Source organism: Camellia sinensis, chromosome 9 (genome assembly GCF_055761805.1).
Source record: "Camellia sinensis isolate YWXY chromosome 9, ASM5576180v1, whole genome shotgun sequence".
NCBI classification, from domain to species: Eukaryota; Viridiplantae; Streptophyta; class Magnoliopsida; order Ericales; family Theaceae; genus Camellia; species Camellia sinensis.
Genome location: NC_138969.1, coordinates 70,656,815 through 70,675,600, shown reverse-complemented (window position 1 = coordinate 70,675,600; position 18,786 = coordinate 70,656,815). Strand labels below are relative to the sequence as shown.

General features: G+C 39.1%; 2 protein-coding genes across 2 annotated transcripts; one reads left to right on the top strand and one right to left on the bottom strand.

The window, feature by feature from the left end:
• Positions 1-804: 804 nt before the first annotated feature.
• Positions 805-4,938, top strand: LOC114307714 (B-box zinc finger protein 19-like). The gene is made up of 5 exons (XM_082888666.1): positions 805-1,994; positions 3,242-3,357; positions 3,453-3,671; positions 4,460-4,537; positions 4,691-4,938. The coding sequence occupies exons 1-4, from the start codon at positions 1,874-1,876 to the stop codon at positions 4,487-4,489; spliced, it is 486 nt and encodes a 161-aa protein (XP_082744792.1). The 5' UTR covers positions 805-1,873; the 3' UTR covers positions 4,490-4,537; positions 4,691-4,938.
• Positions 4,939-16,091: 11,153 nt separating this feature from the next.
• On the bottom strand, positions 16,092-18,557 carry LOC145799527 (uncharacterized). The gene is made up of 2 exons (XM_082889117.1): positions 17,258-18,557; positions 16,092-16,696 (listed from the first exon to the last, which is right to left on the bottom strand). The coding sequence occupies exons 1-2, from the start codon at positions 18,555-18,557 to the stop codon at positions 16,092-16,094; spliced, it is 1,905 nt and encodes a 634-aa protein (XP_082745243.1).
• Positions 18,558-18,786: the final 229 nt, after the last annotated feature.

Genomic DNA, 18,786 nt, shown 5'->3' with positions numbered 1-18,786 from the left:
ATGAACCACAAAAAAATATTTTTAATTGACCATAAAAAAATAATTTTATTTTAACGAAAATTATTTTTCATTGAAATATTAGCCTACTTCTACCAAATAAAAAAAAAAATTCATTAAAAAAAAATGAAACAAATTTTCCCCCTTTTTTTCACTGACCCGCCCGCCCAAACTTATTTCCCCCATTTTTTCCGTCTTTCCCCCCCTTTTTTCATTTCCTTTCAGGTTTGCAGAGCCCTGTTTCGAAACAACACGTCTCTTTCTCTCTCTCTCTCTCTCTCTCTCTCTCTCTCTCACGAAAGCGAGCGACGAGTGGCGAATTTTGGTTCGAGTTATGAGCTTCGAAGCTGCTTCTTCAAAGCTTCTTTACCAATTGCTGGGACCAGAAAATGTGCAGCGTTGGTGTCTAGGTTGTCCTCTGTTACTTCACCAACGATTTCATCATTCAACGAGGTTCCAATCAGCTCAATCTCTGTTTTTCTTTGTTAAAAAATGGTTTTGATTTTTGGGTTTTTGTTTTTTTGTGCAATTCTGATTTCTATCTATGTGGGTTTCCTCTGTAGTTGATTGAGTCTTTGATTAATCAAGTTGACTTGTCGGAATCAGAGGCCGAGGCGTCTCTGGATTTTCTTTTGCATGAAGCTAATGAGGCGTTGATCAGTGCCTTTCTTGTTCTGTTGAGAGCAAAATGAGAAACTTATGAAGAAGTATGCTCTCTCTCTCTCTCTCTCTCTCTCTTGTTCTGGGACCTCACCTACGCAAGGATTGTATCATCTTGTTACAAAAAGGCATGATAAAAAGTAGAGATGTTGTGACCTAAATAATCTAATAAGCTAATAAGCTGGCTTTTTTTAGTTCATGAGTTTTCATTTTTAATATGTGGGCTAGACTTCAGTCATTTGCAAGATTAGTTCTTTCTTTGTAGCTTATGCACTTTAGTCAGTCGATTTTGTGGCTCTGTCTGCGTAGTTCAGTGGCATACATGTATAGTACCCCTTCAACATAATGCTAGCATATCTGTTGCGTTGTTGAAAAAATGCATAAATATTGGTTTAGAGCTACTGTAATTTCATAATCCATTAATTTTCTTTTGATGTTTCTTGGTTTTCTTGAACCTTTTTCTGTAATAGCTGATATCAAAGTAATTACACAATGTTAAGAACTCCATGAAATTCTTCTATGCTTACAAATTTCCAATCATGAGTTGGTCCAAGCATCTAGCAATGGTTCACTATGTAGCAATTTTTCTACTTCTTGACTAGTTTTTTATTTGATAATGTTTTAGCAATACCCTTTTTGATTGAAGCAAGAATGTTAGAAATTAGGGATTTTTTTTAAGGAAATAAAATTAGATGGAAATTTTCGAAATGTTTTCCTTGAGCCTTGTCTCAGTGTCAATGCATTGAAGGATATGTTGAGGAGGGTTCTGAGTTTAATTCTTTTGTCAGTCATGTTGATGGTCCTAGATGGAAATTTTGTGAGGAACCTGGTGTATCATCAAGAGGAAATATGTTGAAATTGATACCAGCATCTGGTTTGCTGCAGAAGTTATGGTGGAGTACTCTTGGACTGCAATTTGGCTGGTCCAAGGTGATTGCTAATTTCATATTGTTCTTTTTCAGTTTTTATCTCAAATTGAGTACTATGGCCTTTATTTCTTTCAATACTAGCAACCCATTTGGACCATGATTGGTATTGCTTCAAGCTAGGAGGTCACCACTGTGAATTTCTATATCGTTTGATGTCTATTGAACTTTCATAAGATATTTGCACCAACTATCTGTTTTGACCCGTGTCTCATGTAAGTTTTTTCATCAATTGGCTTGAATTACAATTCTAGTACATATGTCATATTGTACATCTTTGTTTAATTAGCATGAACACCGGTCATCAATTTATTTTGAACATTGTTTCATTGCAGTTCTGTGAGATACACTCGTCAGTAATATCCGAAGAATTTCGCCCAGAAGCTGTAATAGTGAATTACTTCAGGTTAGGTACTTTTCAGTCATAGCTATCTTTTGAATGTTGTGTTTGGTTTTAAAGCAGATTATGAGAATTTGTGTATTTGTGTAGTTTATTTTTTTTCCCTGAGAATTTAGTTATTGAGATGTTAGAAGGAAAGAGCTCACAAACTGAACAAGCCTAATTATTTAGAAAAAAATGTTGGTGCACTGCTCATGCCAGGTGATACACTTGGGGGCCACCTTGATGACATGGAGCTGATTAGGAACCCACATGTAAATTCTGTTTTCCTGCTCAGTATCACTCATGTCATGAATAGCCATATTCCTAGCTGATGGAAATTACAATGAATCTTTTTTTCTTTTATGTAAATTCACTTTCATTTGTTGTGCATAAATAATGATTAGATGGTTATGTGGAGCATCATGATTGGTAATAAAGCAATAATTTATATAAAAAGAGACCCTAACCATAAGATTTTGGTCGGCACATGTGATGTAAGTTAAGTTTTGTTTTTAATGTTATGATATCTTGTTAAGTTAAGTTTGCGTGTATTAGCTATGTGTGTACATATCTTTTTGTGTTCAAGAGTATTTGTGTCTTTTGTGGGAGTAGCCAAGGCAAGCAGAGCAGCTACCAAGATGATGTTGAGCTTGGCAAGGAATTGGTATTGTTTTCATGAAACTTTAATGCCCCTATTTTTCTCTGAGTTTTATGGTCTATTTATTTCAAATGGATTTATCTATTTTCTTGCATACACTTTGTTACAAAATATTTTTTGCCTAATTTGACTTTGGTGTATAGTTTACTTGATGGGATGACTATATATGATCCTGTGTTAATTGGCTCCTTCCCTTTAGGTCAATACTTTTCCCCTAACAATGTAATTCTAATTTGTCTACCATTGGTTGAACTTGAGTTGGGCTTTTAAGATCCTGAAACTGACTGTAAATAAGAAAATACCTTCTGAATATGGAATTGACTGAGTCAACTGGTTTATTCATTGCATCTCCTTAACTTCCAATTACTTATCATGGGTATGGTACATCAGTTGTTGAAAATTGAAATTGATTGATGCTTTCTCTTGTTTGTTGCCCAAATGTTGGTGTCTAGTTATCTGTTTAAATAGAACCAAAGTTTATGTTTGGGGGTGACTCTGACATATGTGAAAATGCACTTGGTATGCAGATTTTCATAATGTCAAATATGCTTTCTGTTTTTGTAAGAGGGTCAAAAAGGTTTAAACTTATGTTTGTCTCTTTGAATTGTGCATGTGCAGCTTTCTTTTACTGTGAGGTGGATGGAAGCTCCCTTTGTTTGCAGTGCGATATGATTGTTCATGTAGGAGGTAAAAGAACCCATGAAAGATATCTTGCATTGAGGCAGAGAATTGAGGTTTGTTTCTGTGGGATAGAACTGGATCATATTTATTCTTCTGAATGTTATGCTAAGACTCTTACAATTTTTTCTTCCCTCGGTTTTATCTTTAGTTTCCCGGGGATAAGCCTGGCCGTATGGAGGATCCAACTGAGAACAGGAGGGGAGAGAACCAGCAACTCGGATTGACGATGGGAGAGATCCAGCAGAATCACAGGGTTCCAGAGTCAGCTACGAATGCCAATGCCGATGGGCATGCCAACACGAAGACAAATATGATGGATTTGAATATGCAGCCACATCAGATACATGAACAGGCTTCAAATAATCAGGTTAGAATGTCTCCGTTGTTTATCTATCAGAAACAGATTTTGAATTTTGTTTTAATTTGAACTCTATTAACAGATTAGTGTCCCAGTGGAATGGTTACACTTTGCATTAGCATTTGAATGCACTTATTGTTCATATCAATTGGACCGCACTACTCCATTCAAATGTATAAATCATGGACAGGTTTAAAATGATATATCTGACAACTGAAGATATCAGAATAAGTTTTCTAAATGGATCAATTTGGTGTGTAAAACTAAACTAAGCCTGGTGTTCCAATCAAGTAGAGTCAGCTACATGAATCTTTTGTCACCGTCCTGCTCGGTCAAAGGCTATATCTTCAATTAAATTAATTAAATTTTTATCCTTTTTTTACTACCACATCCCATGTCATAATAGGTCATTCCCTTCCCTTAACATTTCCATTTATGGTAATCATATTGCTCCTCTTTACCTTTGCATCTATAGGTATTTGTTGCATCCATGGTGTGTGTATATATAAATAGTGGTGGTTAGACTGAGAATCTCAAGTGTATTTGAAATGGATTAAAAATATTTGAAAAGGAAAATTAAAAAAAATAAAAATTTGAAGTAAATACAAGATATCAAGGACACTTGAAGCATATAATTTCTTGTTGTAAATGGGCTTAGCAAAAGGAGAGAGAAACAAAAGCAGCTAAAGATTTGAGACAGAGAGTAATAGAACATGTAATCTTTCACTCATGTTCAATTATATATTTCAATTATATGCTGCAATGGTTCATCTATAAGACATTATTGTTTCTTGCAGAACATCCTTGTTGTCTCAAAGTATTACTGAAGGATTACCTTGGCGAGACTTGCTGAGCTGCTTTGTCTCATTGTTTAGGTACGCCAATACTTAATTGTGGTATAGTCATCATCAAATGTTTGTAATGTAATCATATAAAGTTTTTGCCATATGGTTAATTTTTTTTTTTTTATGAGAATACTTCATTTTGGATGTTTTTCTAGATTCTAACTTTTCTTATTTTATTTTTAGGTGACTTCCAAAAACGATCAAGCACAAGGCTGATGCTTCAAAACCATATATATTCCTTCCTGTTTTAGAATTTTTTTTGGATTCCTTCATTGATTTTGCTTTTAATTTTTGTTCAATTACTTACTGATTTTCAATGGATGGATGTTTAAAACTTGTCTCAATTAATGTTTTGAATGGAATGATTGTAAAGTTTGGGATTGAGCAGGAAAATATGATGAATTTTAATGTTATATTTAGGTTGGGTTGAATGAATTTTGTTCAATATTGGATTGAATGTTTATAAACAAAAATTGATTGTTCAAAACAAAAAAAAAATTGGATTGAATGTTGGATTGTGTCGAATGTTAATGAATTATGTATTGTGTCGAATGTTAATGATTCAGTTGATTTGTATGATGCTTTAAAATTATAAGTTTATTATGGATTGAATGAATTATTAGGAATTACAGGTGTATTGTTTTCTTGCTTTTGGCGACCAATTTATTAGTCGCGACAAATAAATAATTTTTTTTCGCAAAAAATGACAATTGCCGACTAAGAGTTTTGGTCGCAAAAAATACATCTATTGCCGACCAAAATAACACTTGGTCGTGGAATCTCACTTTTGCCGATCAAAAGTTTTGGTCGCGAAAAGTAACAAATAGCGACCAAATTTTTTGGTCGTAGAAACTATTATTTAGCGACGAAGAAGTTTTGGTCGTGGAATGTAATTTTTGCCGACCAATTTTGTTGGTCGTTGAAAGTAATTTTTGCCGACCAAATTAGCGACTAACATGTATGGTCGTTGAATGTAATTTTTGCCAACCAAAGTCTTTTCGCGACTAAATAGGTTAGTCGCGATAATTATATGTTTAGCGACCAACAATTTAGTCGCCAAATAGAACGTTTTGCCGACTAAAAATCTTTTTAGTCGCTAATTACTTTCTGCGACCCTCAATTGCCGACCAAATTGGCGACCAAAAAAATTGGTCGGGAATATGTTTTGCCGACCAAAAATGGACTTTTAGCGACCAATTTTTTGGTCGGCAAATGTGTTAATTCATGTAGTGGTTGCAAAACTCTTATTTCAATGAAAAATAATAATATGAAACAAAAGTGTGTTGTGAAAATATACATGTATTTGCAAAATAACACTATTGCTCCAATCTATTTAACCTCATTCGTTAAAAATTGTACAAATCTGTTTATCGTGAATTTGTACCATTTCGTTTTATTATGTTGGCATCACAATTTTCCATAATAAAACTTAACAATTGCCAAGTTTAATAGGAAAATATTTCACGATGATCTAAAAGAAAGAAGATTTTATTTAGTGATCCGTAAATAAAAAATAACTTCTTAAAAAAAATTGAATCTTTTTTTACCCTCAACGTTTCATGACATGAATTTTTTTTATTTAACAAACAAAAATAGAATGTTTTAAATAACATAAATTACATTTCTCATATAAACACAAACAATCTTGTAATCTACTTTCCATTGCCCCCACAAACAAAGCTACTACACGTGCGCTCGTACTGCCAATGCTCATGCAATAGTCGCCCTTACATTGGCCATTTCAATGTCTTCATTTCCTAGAATCATTATATCTCCAATTATTGTCATTATTGGGTGGTTGGGAAGGTCCAGCGCTTCATAGTCCTCGACATTTTGGATATTTTGCATTACTTCATCAACGAGGCTATTTCGTCTAAAATTACAAAAATGCTAGACGCCTCAAAAATTCTATCAAAATTTTTACCACATGTCTCGTATGGGTGTGGATCCCATGTGGATCCCACACTAATGTGAGATATTTGATAAAAATTTTACCAAAATTTTTAGGATCTCTAACATTACTTATAAAATTATGTAAGCTCATTGATGTTGCAACTACAAGGAAACTTGTACTGTCCGAAAATCATATTTCATAATGTTCCTCAAGATGTCCCACCTTGACTTCCATGCCCTAAACGTTCTCTCAATGCAACTACGCTACAACGAGTGTGCCCTATTAAAGCGTTCGTAGTCGTCCTGTGGTCGTCGGTTGTGATAAGTTGATTGGTGATATAGGTGGCCCTTGAATGGTGCTAAAAACCCTTTCTAATTATTATACCCACTGTCAACCAAGTAGTATTTATCTGCACATAAACAATTATCATATATCACGCAATATTTATATAAAGTAAAGAAATTTACAAAAACTAGTCCATATATATCAAATAATTATTGAATACAATTTTATTAACAATCAACTTTTATCTAGTTCAGGATGCGGGAATCGATACACGTCATTACTTACAACGTAATGCAAAACTGTACAGTTGTGCATGCTCCGATCCTAGTCATAGGAAACGAAAGTAAAGTATAAATCAAAGTCACACACTGCAATAATAGCCACACAAGTTATCACCAAGCAAAGAAAAGATGAAATCAAGAAACACACAAAAGTAAATCTATGAAAATACCCAAATGCACAACTTGTTTAGGTAAGTATTTGCAAGGGAAAGAAAAAAAAATGAGGTATATGTTAATAAAATATAAACTAATTTTTTTTCTTCAATTCCCTTTTCAATGCTAAATTTCTTTTCAAAAAACCTAAGATTTCTATGCGACGCTAAGTTTTTTATTTACCAAACAATTGAGAAAAAGGGAAAGTGATGATATACAAGCTTTCTTTTTAGATTCACTTTTTAAATTAAATGATGCGCAAGAAAGTTGATTGACTAATAATTAAAGAAGATAAAAGAGAGAAAAGTTATCCTAAATATTATAAGTAATTATCACTTTAATTTAAAAATTAGTTATTTGACATAACTTAAATAAATATACTTTTTGACTTTTTTATTAAAAAAGTAGATAAAAAAAATGATGTATGAGATAACTTTTGAGTTTTAGAACCCAAAAAAAAAAAGTAATATAAAATAATAGTTAGAATGTAAATTTATAATTTTACCCCACCTTTTTGAACCCCCCCTCAAAAAAAAGTCTGCAACAAATGCAGCGTGATGAGACGTAAAGATTTTTTTTTTGTTTTTTGGTTTAGCTTCCCTCTAGTCCGTGATCAAACTTGAGGGTGTTGTTAGGCCCGTGGGAGCCCACCATAGGTCCCGTTTTGATAATTTGAACCGTTCAATGTGTAGAACTCGTCGAGTACTATATACCTTTAAAAAATCACGTTGATTAGATATCAATAACTATTTCATCGAATAAGATTTCTATCAACTATCTATTTTTTACCGTCCATATTTTGTTATACAAAACTGATTTGATCACATAACTATCGATATCCGAGCAACGTGATTTGCTAGACATATAGTAATCTATGAGTTCTACACATTGAACGGTTCAGATGATCTAAACGGGACACGTAGTGGGCCTCACAGGCCCAACATCACCCTCTAGTCCGATCACAGACTGGAGGGAAGCCAATCCTTTCTTCTTTTTTTTTGATCCTTGCTCCTGCAACAAATGTAGCTCAATGAGACGTAAAGAAATTTATTTAGTATGTTTGGTTTCATTTTTTTAAAATTGAGTTTTTTATTTTTTATATTTTTTTATTTTTAGTCAATATTTTTAAATTTTTTAGCAATTTTTTAACTTTTTAGATGTACCTTACTTAAATGTATCTAAATAGTAAAATATTTGTGAAAAAATATTTTAAAAAAATAATAAATACACAAAAATATGAAAAATGTATTGAATTTTTGTATTTTTGATATTTAGTGAATTTTTTTTTAAAAAACAATTATAAATGTTATAATTAGAATTACACAACTAAATAAAACCGGGATAGATAGGGAATCACTGTTTTATGGTAAGCTCTCTTGGGGGCAATGGCTGAATTCCCTAGAGAGTACAACATCCCAGTCGATGTCCACTTGGAGTTGGCCAAGAAAGGAGACACTCTCTGGGGCGAGCTGGACAAATGTCCCTTCACGGTCATGTCTATTGTGGAAGGCGGCTTACGCTTCCCAATTCAACCCTTGATCTGCAAATTTTTGAGGCAGACTAGGTTATGTCCCGCCCAAGTTTCAAACAACACATACAAAATAATAAATGGCATGGCCGCGTTGAACCGAATGCTAGGCCTAAATCTCGGCCTTGCTGAGATATTTCACCAATACACCCTTAGTAAAAATAAAAGCAGCTTCTGCTGGTACCTCAAGGTCAGAAAAAGGCCGAGCAAAGCTCATTAAGGGTAGTCCAGACAAAGAGGTGAATAATGACGACTTCCTGTGAGTGTCTGGGAGGTACGGAGACACCGAAGCGCCCATACTGGGCTGGTACATACATAAAAACTTTGGAAGCGCTGGTGAGCATCATAGCACAGCTTAATTCTTCGGATTCAATTTGTTTAAACTGATCTAACACTCGATTTTATTTTTTCAGATTTCAAACTTTTGGCGGACGATTATTCTAACGCCAACCAGAAGGCTATAAGGGTTGCTCTTCGGCATTCGGCGAAAGAAAGAGAAGCCCAGAAACTGCTCGGATTCAAACTGAGCTACTGATATACTATATCGCGCAAGAGCCGGGTCATCGATTTTCTTCGCACTCATTCTCTAGAACCAGATCCAATTCTCCCACCAATCAGACTAGTTCCCCATACAATCGAACAAGAGATGGCAAAAACCCGTGCTATCAAATCGATGCTTGCGGGCGAGCCGAGCGACACCCAGCACATAGAAGCTGTTGGAGATCAATCCTCCGTACAACACGTGCCAGACAAGAGATCGGTGCTAGCTCTCGCTAGTGAGCGAGCTACTGGTCGGTCCAAGAAGAGATCGAGCTCGGCACCAATCGAACAGAATCTAGTCGATGAGGATTCAGCTGAGTGGCCATCGTCCGATTAGGGAGACCAGACTGAATCTCTCGCCAGGCAATCTATTTGATCAACCGCCCCCCCAGTCTGGTCGCCCGAGTTGACGTACAAAGGTCGAGCAATGTCGGTGGTTGATTCGGTATACGCCGACAAGGACTATTCGCTCGGCTTCAACATGACCAAGGGCTTACTGCTCCCTGTGGACATGAAAAAACATGACGAACTGTCCGATCTGAAAGTTCTCGGCTCGGTGGCAAAGTCAATCGTCCTGGTAAGTAGTCAAGTCTTTGTTTGCGTTGTTTTTCTATGAGTTATTGATCGGTTCCTCGCACTAACTGCTGTCCGTCCGCAAGCTGCGCAGAAAAATTATCTTGCTCACGGGCGAATGATCGCCGTGTGACAAAGTTTGCGGGAGGCCATCACTGATAACAAGGCCAAGACTGCCGAGCTAGAGAAGTTTAAGGCCGCACAGGAGGAGGCGGTGGTTGAGCGCGACCGACTCGCAGAGCGGCTGGCCAAGGTGGATGAAGATAAGCAAAACACCCTCCAGGTGACCAAGGCCAGATACATTGTCAAGCTACGCAAACTCTGCGAAGCGCACAAAGCCGAGCCGGATAAGTAGGTCGATGATGTTGAAGACCGCGGCTATGCAGAGGGTGAAAAAGCTTACGAACGGCAGGTGCAGGGGACCAAGGACATTTTTTTCCAGTGCGATTGGAAAGCCGCAGTGGAAAAACTTGGCCTTGGTCAGGACTCCGACATGTTCCAAAACCCCCCTGCCGCCTTCATCCCGGTCCACATGCAAGCTTATGCCAACGCCGTGTAGAAGAAGCTAATAGAAGAGGCGAAGCTGGCAGCTGCGCCGGAAGTTTCCACCGTGCAACCAACCGAGCAAAATCCTCCTTTTAAGGTTTCTGAGGAAGGAGCCTAAGAGCATGAGGAGACCGAGCAGGAGGTGGACGCGGTGGTTGGCGCTCAAGTGGAAGATGCCGAGATGGGGGGCGACCGACCAAGCGGAGACTGTTGATCTGGATTGATCATTTTTTTTTTTTTTTTTTTATGTAACCAGGCTACGCCCCACTTTTGTAATCACACTTGATGATGAATGAAAAGTTCAACTTTTTGCTCGCCAAGTTATGCAAATTTTTCGTTTGCCTTGTACGGTTGTCATTTTCTTCAGTTTGGCTGAGATAAAATCGTCTCAGTCTATCAAGCAAACTCACCTTGGTTAAAATATTAGTTGAACATAACACCAACTCTATTAAGAACTAGGCAAAGACACCAACATTTTAAGCAGGCGAACAATGTCAGCTCGGCTACAATATAAGTTGAGCGAATTTGATATCAAAATCTGCTCTACATTAGGAAGCAAGAAACATCTCAGGTAATTATGAACAAAATCTGCACTTTAAACGGCGAGCAAAAATTAGCTCAGTGAATGACGAACACAATCAGTCTCACAATTCGAGCAAAATCAGCCCGGATAATTATGAACGAAATTGGCTCGCCCCTAGCTCAAGTTGGGCAAAACGCCAAACTGTTTGTACGAGCGAGCAATGTCAGCTCAGCTCTAGCACAAGCTAGGAAACGCGCCAACTATTTGCATGGGCGAGCAATGTCAACTCAGCCCTAACGCAAGTTGGACAAAACACCAACTGTTTGTTCGGTCGAGCAATTTCGGCTCGGTCCTACCACAAATTGGGCAAAACACCAACTGTTTGTGTGGGCGAGCAATGTCAGCTCGACCCTAATGCAAGTTGGGCAAAACACCAACTATTTGCACAGCCAAAGTCAAGCCGTTGTTGACAACTTGCCCCTGGCATTCATAGTAGCTTAATATCCTTGAAATAACTTTGTACAGAAACGCATAGTATAAGAAAAAGGTGGGGCTATCTTCCATTACATGTCATTGATTTACACCCAATACCAAAAGGCCAAGTTACAAAAAGCAAAGGAATAGAAAAAGTTACATTTCAAAAGTAAAATATCTTAAGATTGGCCGCATTCCATGGTCTGGGGATAGCTTTACCATCTAGGTCTTCCAAGTGGTATGCTCTTTTCCTTGCAAGGCCAGTATCTTGTATGGCCCCTCCCAATTCGCTCCTAATTTGCCTTCGCCAGGGATTGTAACGCCCCCATTTTCATGCTCAAATGGTAATACAATGATCATGGCTCTTTAAGATAAAACTGATCATAAATCCTTATACTTGCATTACAAGAAATAAATAGTTTTCTTGTAAGAATAAAATTAATTTAACAACAATTAATTAAACAACAAATACCCCTAAGGGTTTACAAGTTTTTGAGGCTTGAGTCTGGTTACACAAAATGGTTATTCAAACCCACGCACATAAAGCTCTTGGCTTGAAATCAGAGTCACAACAAACGAGCACATTATGCTCTCTACACACACTTCCACGCCTTCAGTTAGGCGGAATCACCACATCATTTCTTGCACAAAAATCCCATAGGGTGAGCACAAAGCCCAGTAAGAAAATCCTTCACAAAGTATATACATTTTATACAAATCTCATAAGGTGGAATGCTTATGCCATGCCATGCCTTTTTTGATAGTAAAACACACTTTCACCTTTTGAAAACCAATATGCTCAATGATGCCATGTAATTCTCCATTGTTCAAAACTTAACAATTTAACTGAAGGGACGGTAAATACAACTTTGGTAATCCTTAGGTCAGTGTCTGCAAGTAGACTATACAAGTACTACCAATTTGTCATTTTTTACCAGTATCAACTGGAGGGCTCGACACCCATAATCTGTCATTTTTACTAGTCACAGCTAGAAGGCTCGACACCTATTCTTTGTCATTTTTACCAGTCACAGCTGGAAGGCTCGACACCTATCTTCTACATTACCTGTCAAGAATTACCACCGTATTTACCCTAAAACAATTTCATGACAACTCATTTCTCAACATTCTTTCTCAATACAAGTTTTCAAATCAACTTTCAAAATTCAATGCAATGTCACAAGATGAATAAATATTCTTATTTCAATTCATCCAAAGGATAACATAATTCCCACATTTCAAACATTTCCAATAATGTAGTCATCTCAAGACCATATCAACACTTTTAAGCAACAATTTCCAAAACCTCATCAATTAACATATTCCATGGAAAATCATCATATATATGTAATAAATAAACAATTTTCAAACATCATTTATTTTGGCACACAAAAATAAATATAACAACATATTCTAAAGATTTTCAACACCTTCTTTAAAAATTCCCAATTTCTAGGTTTTCTCACCAAAACCATTCATCTTCAAATATTTAAGAAGATCTCACCAAAACTTCTTTCTTTCATCAACATAGTTCACAAACCCCCAATTTCTATCTCAAATGATCAAATAGTGAACCCATTTCCAAAATCACTCTTTTTCTTGAATCAACAATTAATTTTCAAAACTAAACAAAGGATGATTTCGAAAATCATCTTGATCTTGCAAAAATATATATATAACTCAAAGAAAATCCCTACGTCAAGCTAGAAGAGGAAACAAGCATTAGCAATCTCATTGAGGTTTCCTTTCATTCTTGCCATTTCAAAATTCCGTGGGTCAAACCCAGTCATCCTCATAAATGTCAAAATCCCTCCTAGCTTCAACTCAGGCTTGAGGTTACGGTGAACTACGCCTTGGAGATGACAGTAGGCAACCACACTCAAAATATGTACCACGACAGCCTTTGCATCTTCTTCCGAGTATTTTCCACCTCTAGAAAGTATTCTATCCAATAATTCACCTCCTTTGCATAACTTCATTACTACATAAACATTGACGTCATCCTCGTAGGCATTATAAAATTTCTCAAGCCAATATTTACAACTGAATGGAGTTGAACATATTAATAAATAGGCTATTACTAACTCTCATGCATCTCAGGCTTAGTCCTTAGAGTTAGGATTTAAAGTAAACAATCCAAAATAAATAACAAGAAACAATGTATTTACCTCACACAATCATTATTGTCAATGTCAGCAACAAGGAACTGGGAAACTGACAAGGTCCATAATTTAGAATAACATTTCTGTCATCTGTAGCAAAATTAAGATTGAACGCATCTGTCAACAGCATAGTCTGAAACCTAGTGAAGGAAGCACCAATTCGGAGATCTATTTCTTGCCTAATATCAACAGCATCAACAAACAATTGATTAGGTCGAACAAAAGCCTGCACCGACTCACGGATATCCCTTTCTATTAAGGTAGAGAAACGAGCCCTCCACACATTAAGATGAGGATTTGCTTCTGTGCAGACTTCAATAACTTCAAATGCAATGTTTTCTCATTCTTTATCACAATCCAACCACAACACAAGCCACTGGCACTTTCTAGCTTTCTTCTCCCTCTCTCTCTCTTTATATATATATATATATATCGACATATATACACATATCTAAGGTTTCATGGTTTACAAGGTGTTGAAACTGTTGTGGAATTGATGAGCTCTGTGAGTGAGCAAGGGTCGAAGGATCAGCAATGTTCTACAGAGGTGGGAGGGACGATGACGCAGTTCGCATTGCTTGGAAGGTAACACAACCTTGATGACTGAATCGGCACGCAGTCTGCTCCGGCGCCGCATGCGTAGTCCAGTGCCGTCTGTAGAGCCTGGTCATTGGCGTCGCTCCTCGTCACGCACCATGTGGCTTCGACTCCGCCGCTATTGTTAGTGGAGAGAGACAGACCCATCAGGAAGAGGACTGGCATCGCCACCACCACTACTACCTCTAACAGTGATGCCATGGCTGAAAGTTATATGGGTTACTGGAAGAGGAGGATTACTAAGTACTCGTTGTGTTAAAACCCAGTGAAGACTTGCCATGATTTGAGATCATCGAGACCGTTGTTGACAATTGTGAGAGTGGTAGGGAGCTGAGCTCCGGTGGTGTAGGTGTAGGAGTAGGAAAGGAAGATGCCATTGCAGACATGAGAGAAGGTGTGGAGAGCTATTGGGGGGCCATGTTCTCTCTCTCTCTCTAAAAAAAAAACACCACTTGAGCACCCCATCCCACGCCCCTCTTTTTTTTAACTGAGTGTCTTCCCTTTTTGTATCAAGAAGCATCTCACTCATATTAAAAAAAAATTGTCAACCCCATAGTCCACTAGTGTCTTCATTATTATCCACCAAAGACATATATAATATCACCCATATACATGAACCCTACTCCCACCGAATTGAACATACAGATTCCTTTTATTTTATTTTATTTTATTTTTATTCTGGGTCATCATAGGGATCACTACGTTGGCCATTAAGACCAAGTCTCCGACCTTGAATAGCCTAGGATGCACGGTCTTGCTGTATTTCCTGGAGAGCTCTTGTTGGTAAGTTGCTACGTGGATTAGAGCCCGTTCCCTTCGTTCTTCAACTAGGTCAAGTTCCAGGGCTACAGCTTCATTGTTCAAGTCTGCCTAAAAACTTTCAGATCGGATGGTTGGTATGTCGATTTCCAATGGTATAACTGCCTCCATGCCGTAGGCCAAGGCAAATGGAGTTTCCCCGGTTGAGCGCCTTGGTGTAGTGCGGTATGCCTAGAGCACATTGGGGAGTTCCTCGGCCCACTTCCCTTTGTCCTTCTCCAGTTGCTTCTTCAACTCGTCTAGGATGGTTTTGTTTGAAGCTTCTGCTTGACCATTTGACTGAGGGTAGGCCGGTGTGGAGTTGTAAAGCTCAATCTTTAATTCTTCGAAAAATTCACGAAAGAGCTTCCTATCGAACTGAGTGCCATTATCCAAAATGAGGACCTTTGGGATACCGAAGCGAGTGATGACATTCTGCCAAACAAACTTTTTTACATCTTTTTCCTTGATGGTGGCCAACGGCTTGGCCTCTACCCACTTAGTGAAGTAGTCGGTAGCAGTGATGAAAAACTTGCGGTTGCTTGAAGCCATTGGAAGCGGCCCTACAACATCTAGCCTCCAAAGCGCAAATGGCCAAGGACTTGTAAGGGGGAGCAATTCTCTAGCTGGTTGGTGGATTCTGTGAGGAATTTTTTGATATTTTTCACATTTGCGAACATATTTCTGCGCGTCCGCCTATATGCATGGCCACCAATAAGCTTGGGAAATTGCTTAGTAAGCCAAAGATCTGCCCCCAATATGACTCTCGCAAATGCTTTCATGAATCTCAAAGAGGAAAGCTTCTACCTTGCCGGGGTGGACACACTTCAGGTATGGCCTAGTAAAAGACTTCTTGTACAAGGCGCCAGATAGAGAAAGCCAAAACCGTTCGAATTTGGCCCTAATCTTGTTGGCCTCCTTCTTTTCAGTAGGTAGAATTCCATCCTTCAGGAAGGCGATGATGGGATCCATCCAGGACCATCCTAAGTTGGCGTAAAGTACTTCGGGCACCTCTGGTTCCTCAATGCTTGGTCAGGGTATGAATTCTATCGTCAAAGGATTAGGAAAATTCGTTTGCATGGATGCTAGGCCGGCCAATTCGTCGGTTGCATTGTTTTCTTCGCGATTAATTTGTTCTATTCTTATTGCGGTAAACTTTTTGATTTCTACGCGTACCAACGCTTGATACTTGGCCATTCTTTCATCCCTAGCCTCATATTCCTTGGAGACCTAATTGACCACCAGCTTGGAGTCGCTGAATACCATAAGTTCTGATGCTTTCATTCTCAATGCACTCTTCAATTCGGCGAGGAGGGCTTCATATTCTGCCTCATTGTTGGATGCTGGGAAACCGAGTGTGATCGCGTGCTCGATGGTTAGCCCATTCGGGGATGTCAGCACGACCCCTAGCCCGACGCCATGTCTGTTGGAGGCCCTATCGACGAAGAGCTTCCACATCTCGCCAACGCACAACTTCCAGCAGTCGAAGGGATTTTGAGAGTTCCTCAACTCCAAGGTACTGGTCGGCTCATTCTGGTCTCTTTCTATATCTCTGTTGAGCTTGTATTTTGGTAAGCTGGCCGATTTTTCCATTTCTTGCTCGACTTTCTCTTGCCCTTCTGCCACTTGTCGTCCACCACTTGTTTCTATTATTTGAGCCATGGGCTGTGCCAAATCCACGCTAGGCAAATCGACAGGGTAAATAGGGTGTGTTCTAGGGGCAAATTCTATGACGAAGTTGGCAAGAGCTTGAGCTTTGATAACAGTGTACGGCTGGAACTTGATATCGTATTGCCCCAACTCCAAGGCCCACTTCAAAATTCTACCGGTAAAATCTGCCTTTTAAAAAAGCACCTTGAGTGAAAATTCAATTAGCACAACTATTGTGTGGGCATAAAAATAGTGCGCTAGCTTTCTAGAAGCCATCATGAGGGCCAGAGCCAATTTTTCTAGTGGCAGATATCTTGATTCAGTCGGGAGCAGTATCTTGCTAACGTAGAAGATGGGGAGGTGCTAGATCCCGTCAGTGCGGATGAGGACGACACTCACCGCGTGTTGAGAAACTGCCAAGTAGAGATACAGTTCTTTGCCTGATTTTAATGTGACCAGGATTGGGGCCAAAGAAAGGTATACTTTTAGATCCGCTAATGCACGGTCGTACTCGTCATCCCAAAAGAACTTGGCCTTCAAAGTTTTTAAAAAGGGCCTGCACCGATCTAAAGACTGGCTGATAAATCGGTTTAGCGCGGCCACTATTCCGGCGAGATGTTACACATCCTTCGTGGAGTTTGGCCGCCCCTGTTCTTGTATTGCCTTAATCTGGGAAGGGTCGGCTTCGATTTCTCGGTTCGTGACCAAAAAACCTAAAAAAATTTCGGTTCCAACTCCGAATGCACATTTGGAGGCATTCAGATGCAGCTTGTGATGTTTTAGTATGGCAAACATTTCTGTTAGGTCGGCAAGGTGTTGAGACTTGTCTCTGCTCTTCACCACCATATCATCGATGTAAGCCTCCATAGTGCGACCAAGAAGGGAGGCGAACATTTTGGTTACCATCCTTTGAAAAGTTACCCCTGCATTTTTCAGACCGAACGGCATGACCTTGCAGTAGTATAAGCTTCTTGGAGTAGGGAACAAAATGATCTTGCGGTCTAGTTCATACATGGCAATATGGTGGTAGCTACGATATGCATCCAGGAAGCTAAACCTCTGATGGCCAGCGGTTAGATCCACTAGCTGGTCGATTCTAGGGAGAGGGAAGCTGCCCTTTGGGCACGCACGGTTGATCGTCTTATAATCGATGCACACCCGCCATTTACCATTCTTCTTCGGCACTACCACGGTGTTGGATATCCATCTGGGGTACTGCACTTCTTCTATTGCCCCTGTTTCCAGCAAGTTCTTGACCTCCTCAGCCACTATCTCAGCATGGTGCAAGGCCGAGCGCCGTATCCTCTGGATGACCGATCGTGCATTCGGAAAGACATTCAACTGGTGGAAAATGAAGTTAGGGTCGACGCCAGGCATATCGTAAGGCGTCCATGCAAAGGCCTCCACGTTGGAAACCAAAAAGTTGACATAATCGAGTCGTTCGGCGCTGGACAAAGATGATCGCAGAAGAAAGAACTTATTTGGATCATTCTTGTCGACGCGCACTTTCACCAAATCTTCAACCGATTTCTCCTCGGCCTTTATTCCTATGTCTTCTAGGACTTCCTTCCCTTCTGGTCCTTCTATCATTTGAACAAAGCCTTTGGCAGCCCGGCTGCCATTTACTGCAACAAAGCATTGTTTCGCCATTACTTGGTCTCTCCAAACGTCTTTTACTTGTCCGGCTGGCACTGGATAGCACAGGACCTGGTGGTAAGTTGACGTTACTGCCTGCATGACGTGCAACCATCCCCTGTCCAGGATTAAGTTGTAGGTTGAAGGGACCTTTAGCACCCAAAATTCCACTTGCTTCATGACCGATCCTGCTTTGACCGACAATATGATCTTTCTGATCGACCATTCCAGTTGAGAGTTGAAGCCAACCAAAGGAGACGTTGCCGGAGCCAAGTCTTTGTCCTCCAACTTCATCTGTTTGAACGCGTCATAGTACATGATTTCGACCGAACTCCCCTGGTCAATCAGAATTCTTTTGATGTCGAAGTCTTTGATGCGAAGGGTCACCACTAAGGCATCATTATGAGGCATTTGAATTCTCTCTAAGTCCTTGCTTGAAAAGGTCAGGACGTCTTTTTCCTCGATCTTTTTTTTTTCACAGTGGCCTGAATGGAGAGCACTTCCCTCACGTCCCCCTCAGCTCGTAAACCCGTGCTGGTTCGATGATGTCGTGAATGACATTGATTATGCCATGAGGCGCTGTATCCAGGACAGTAAGGCCATTTGGCTCGGCCTATCCTTGGGGAGCGGCTCTCATACC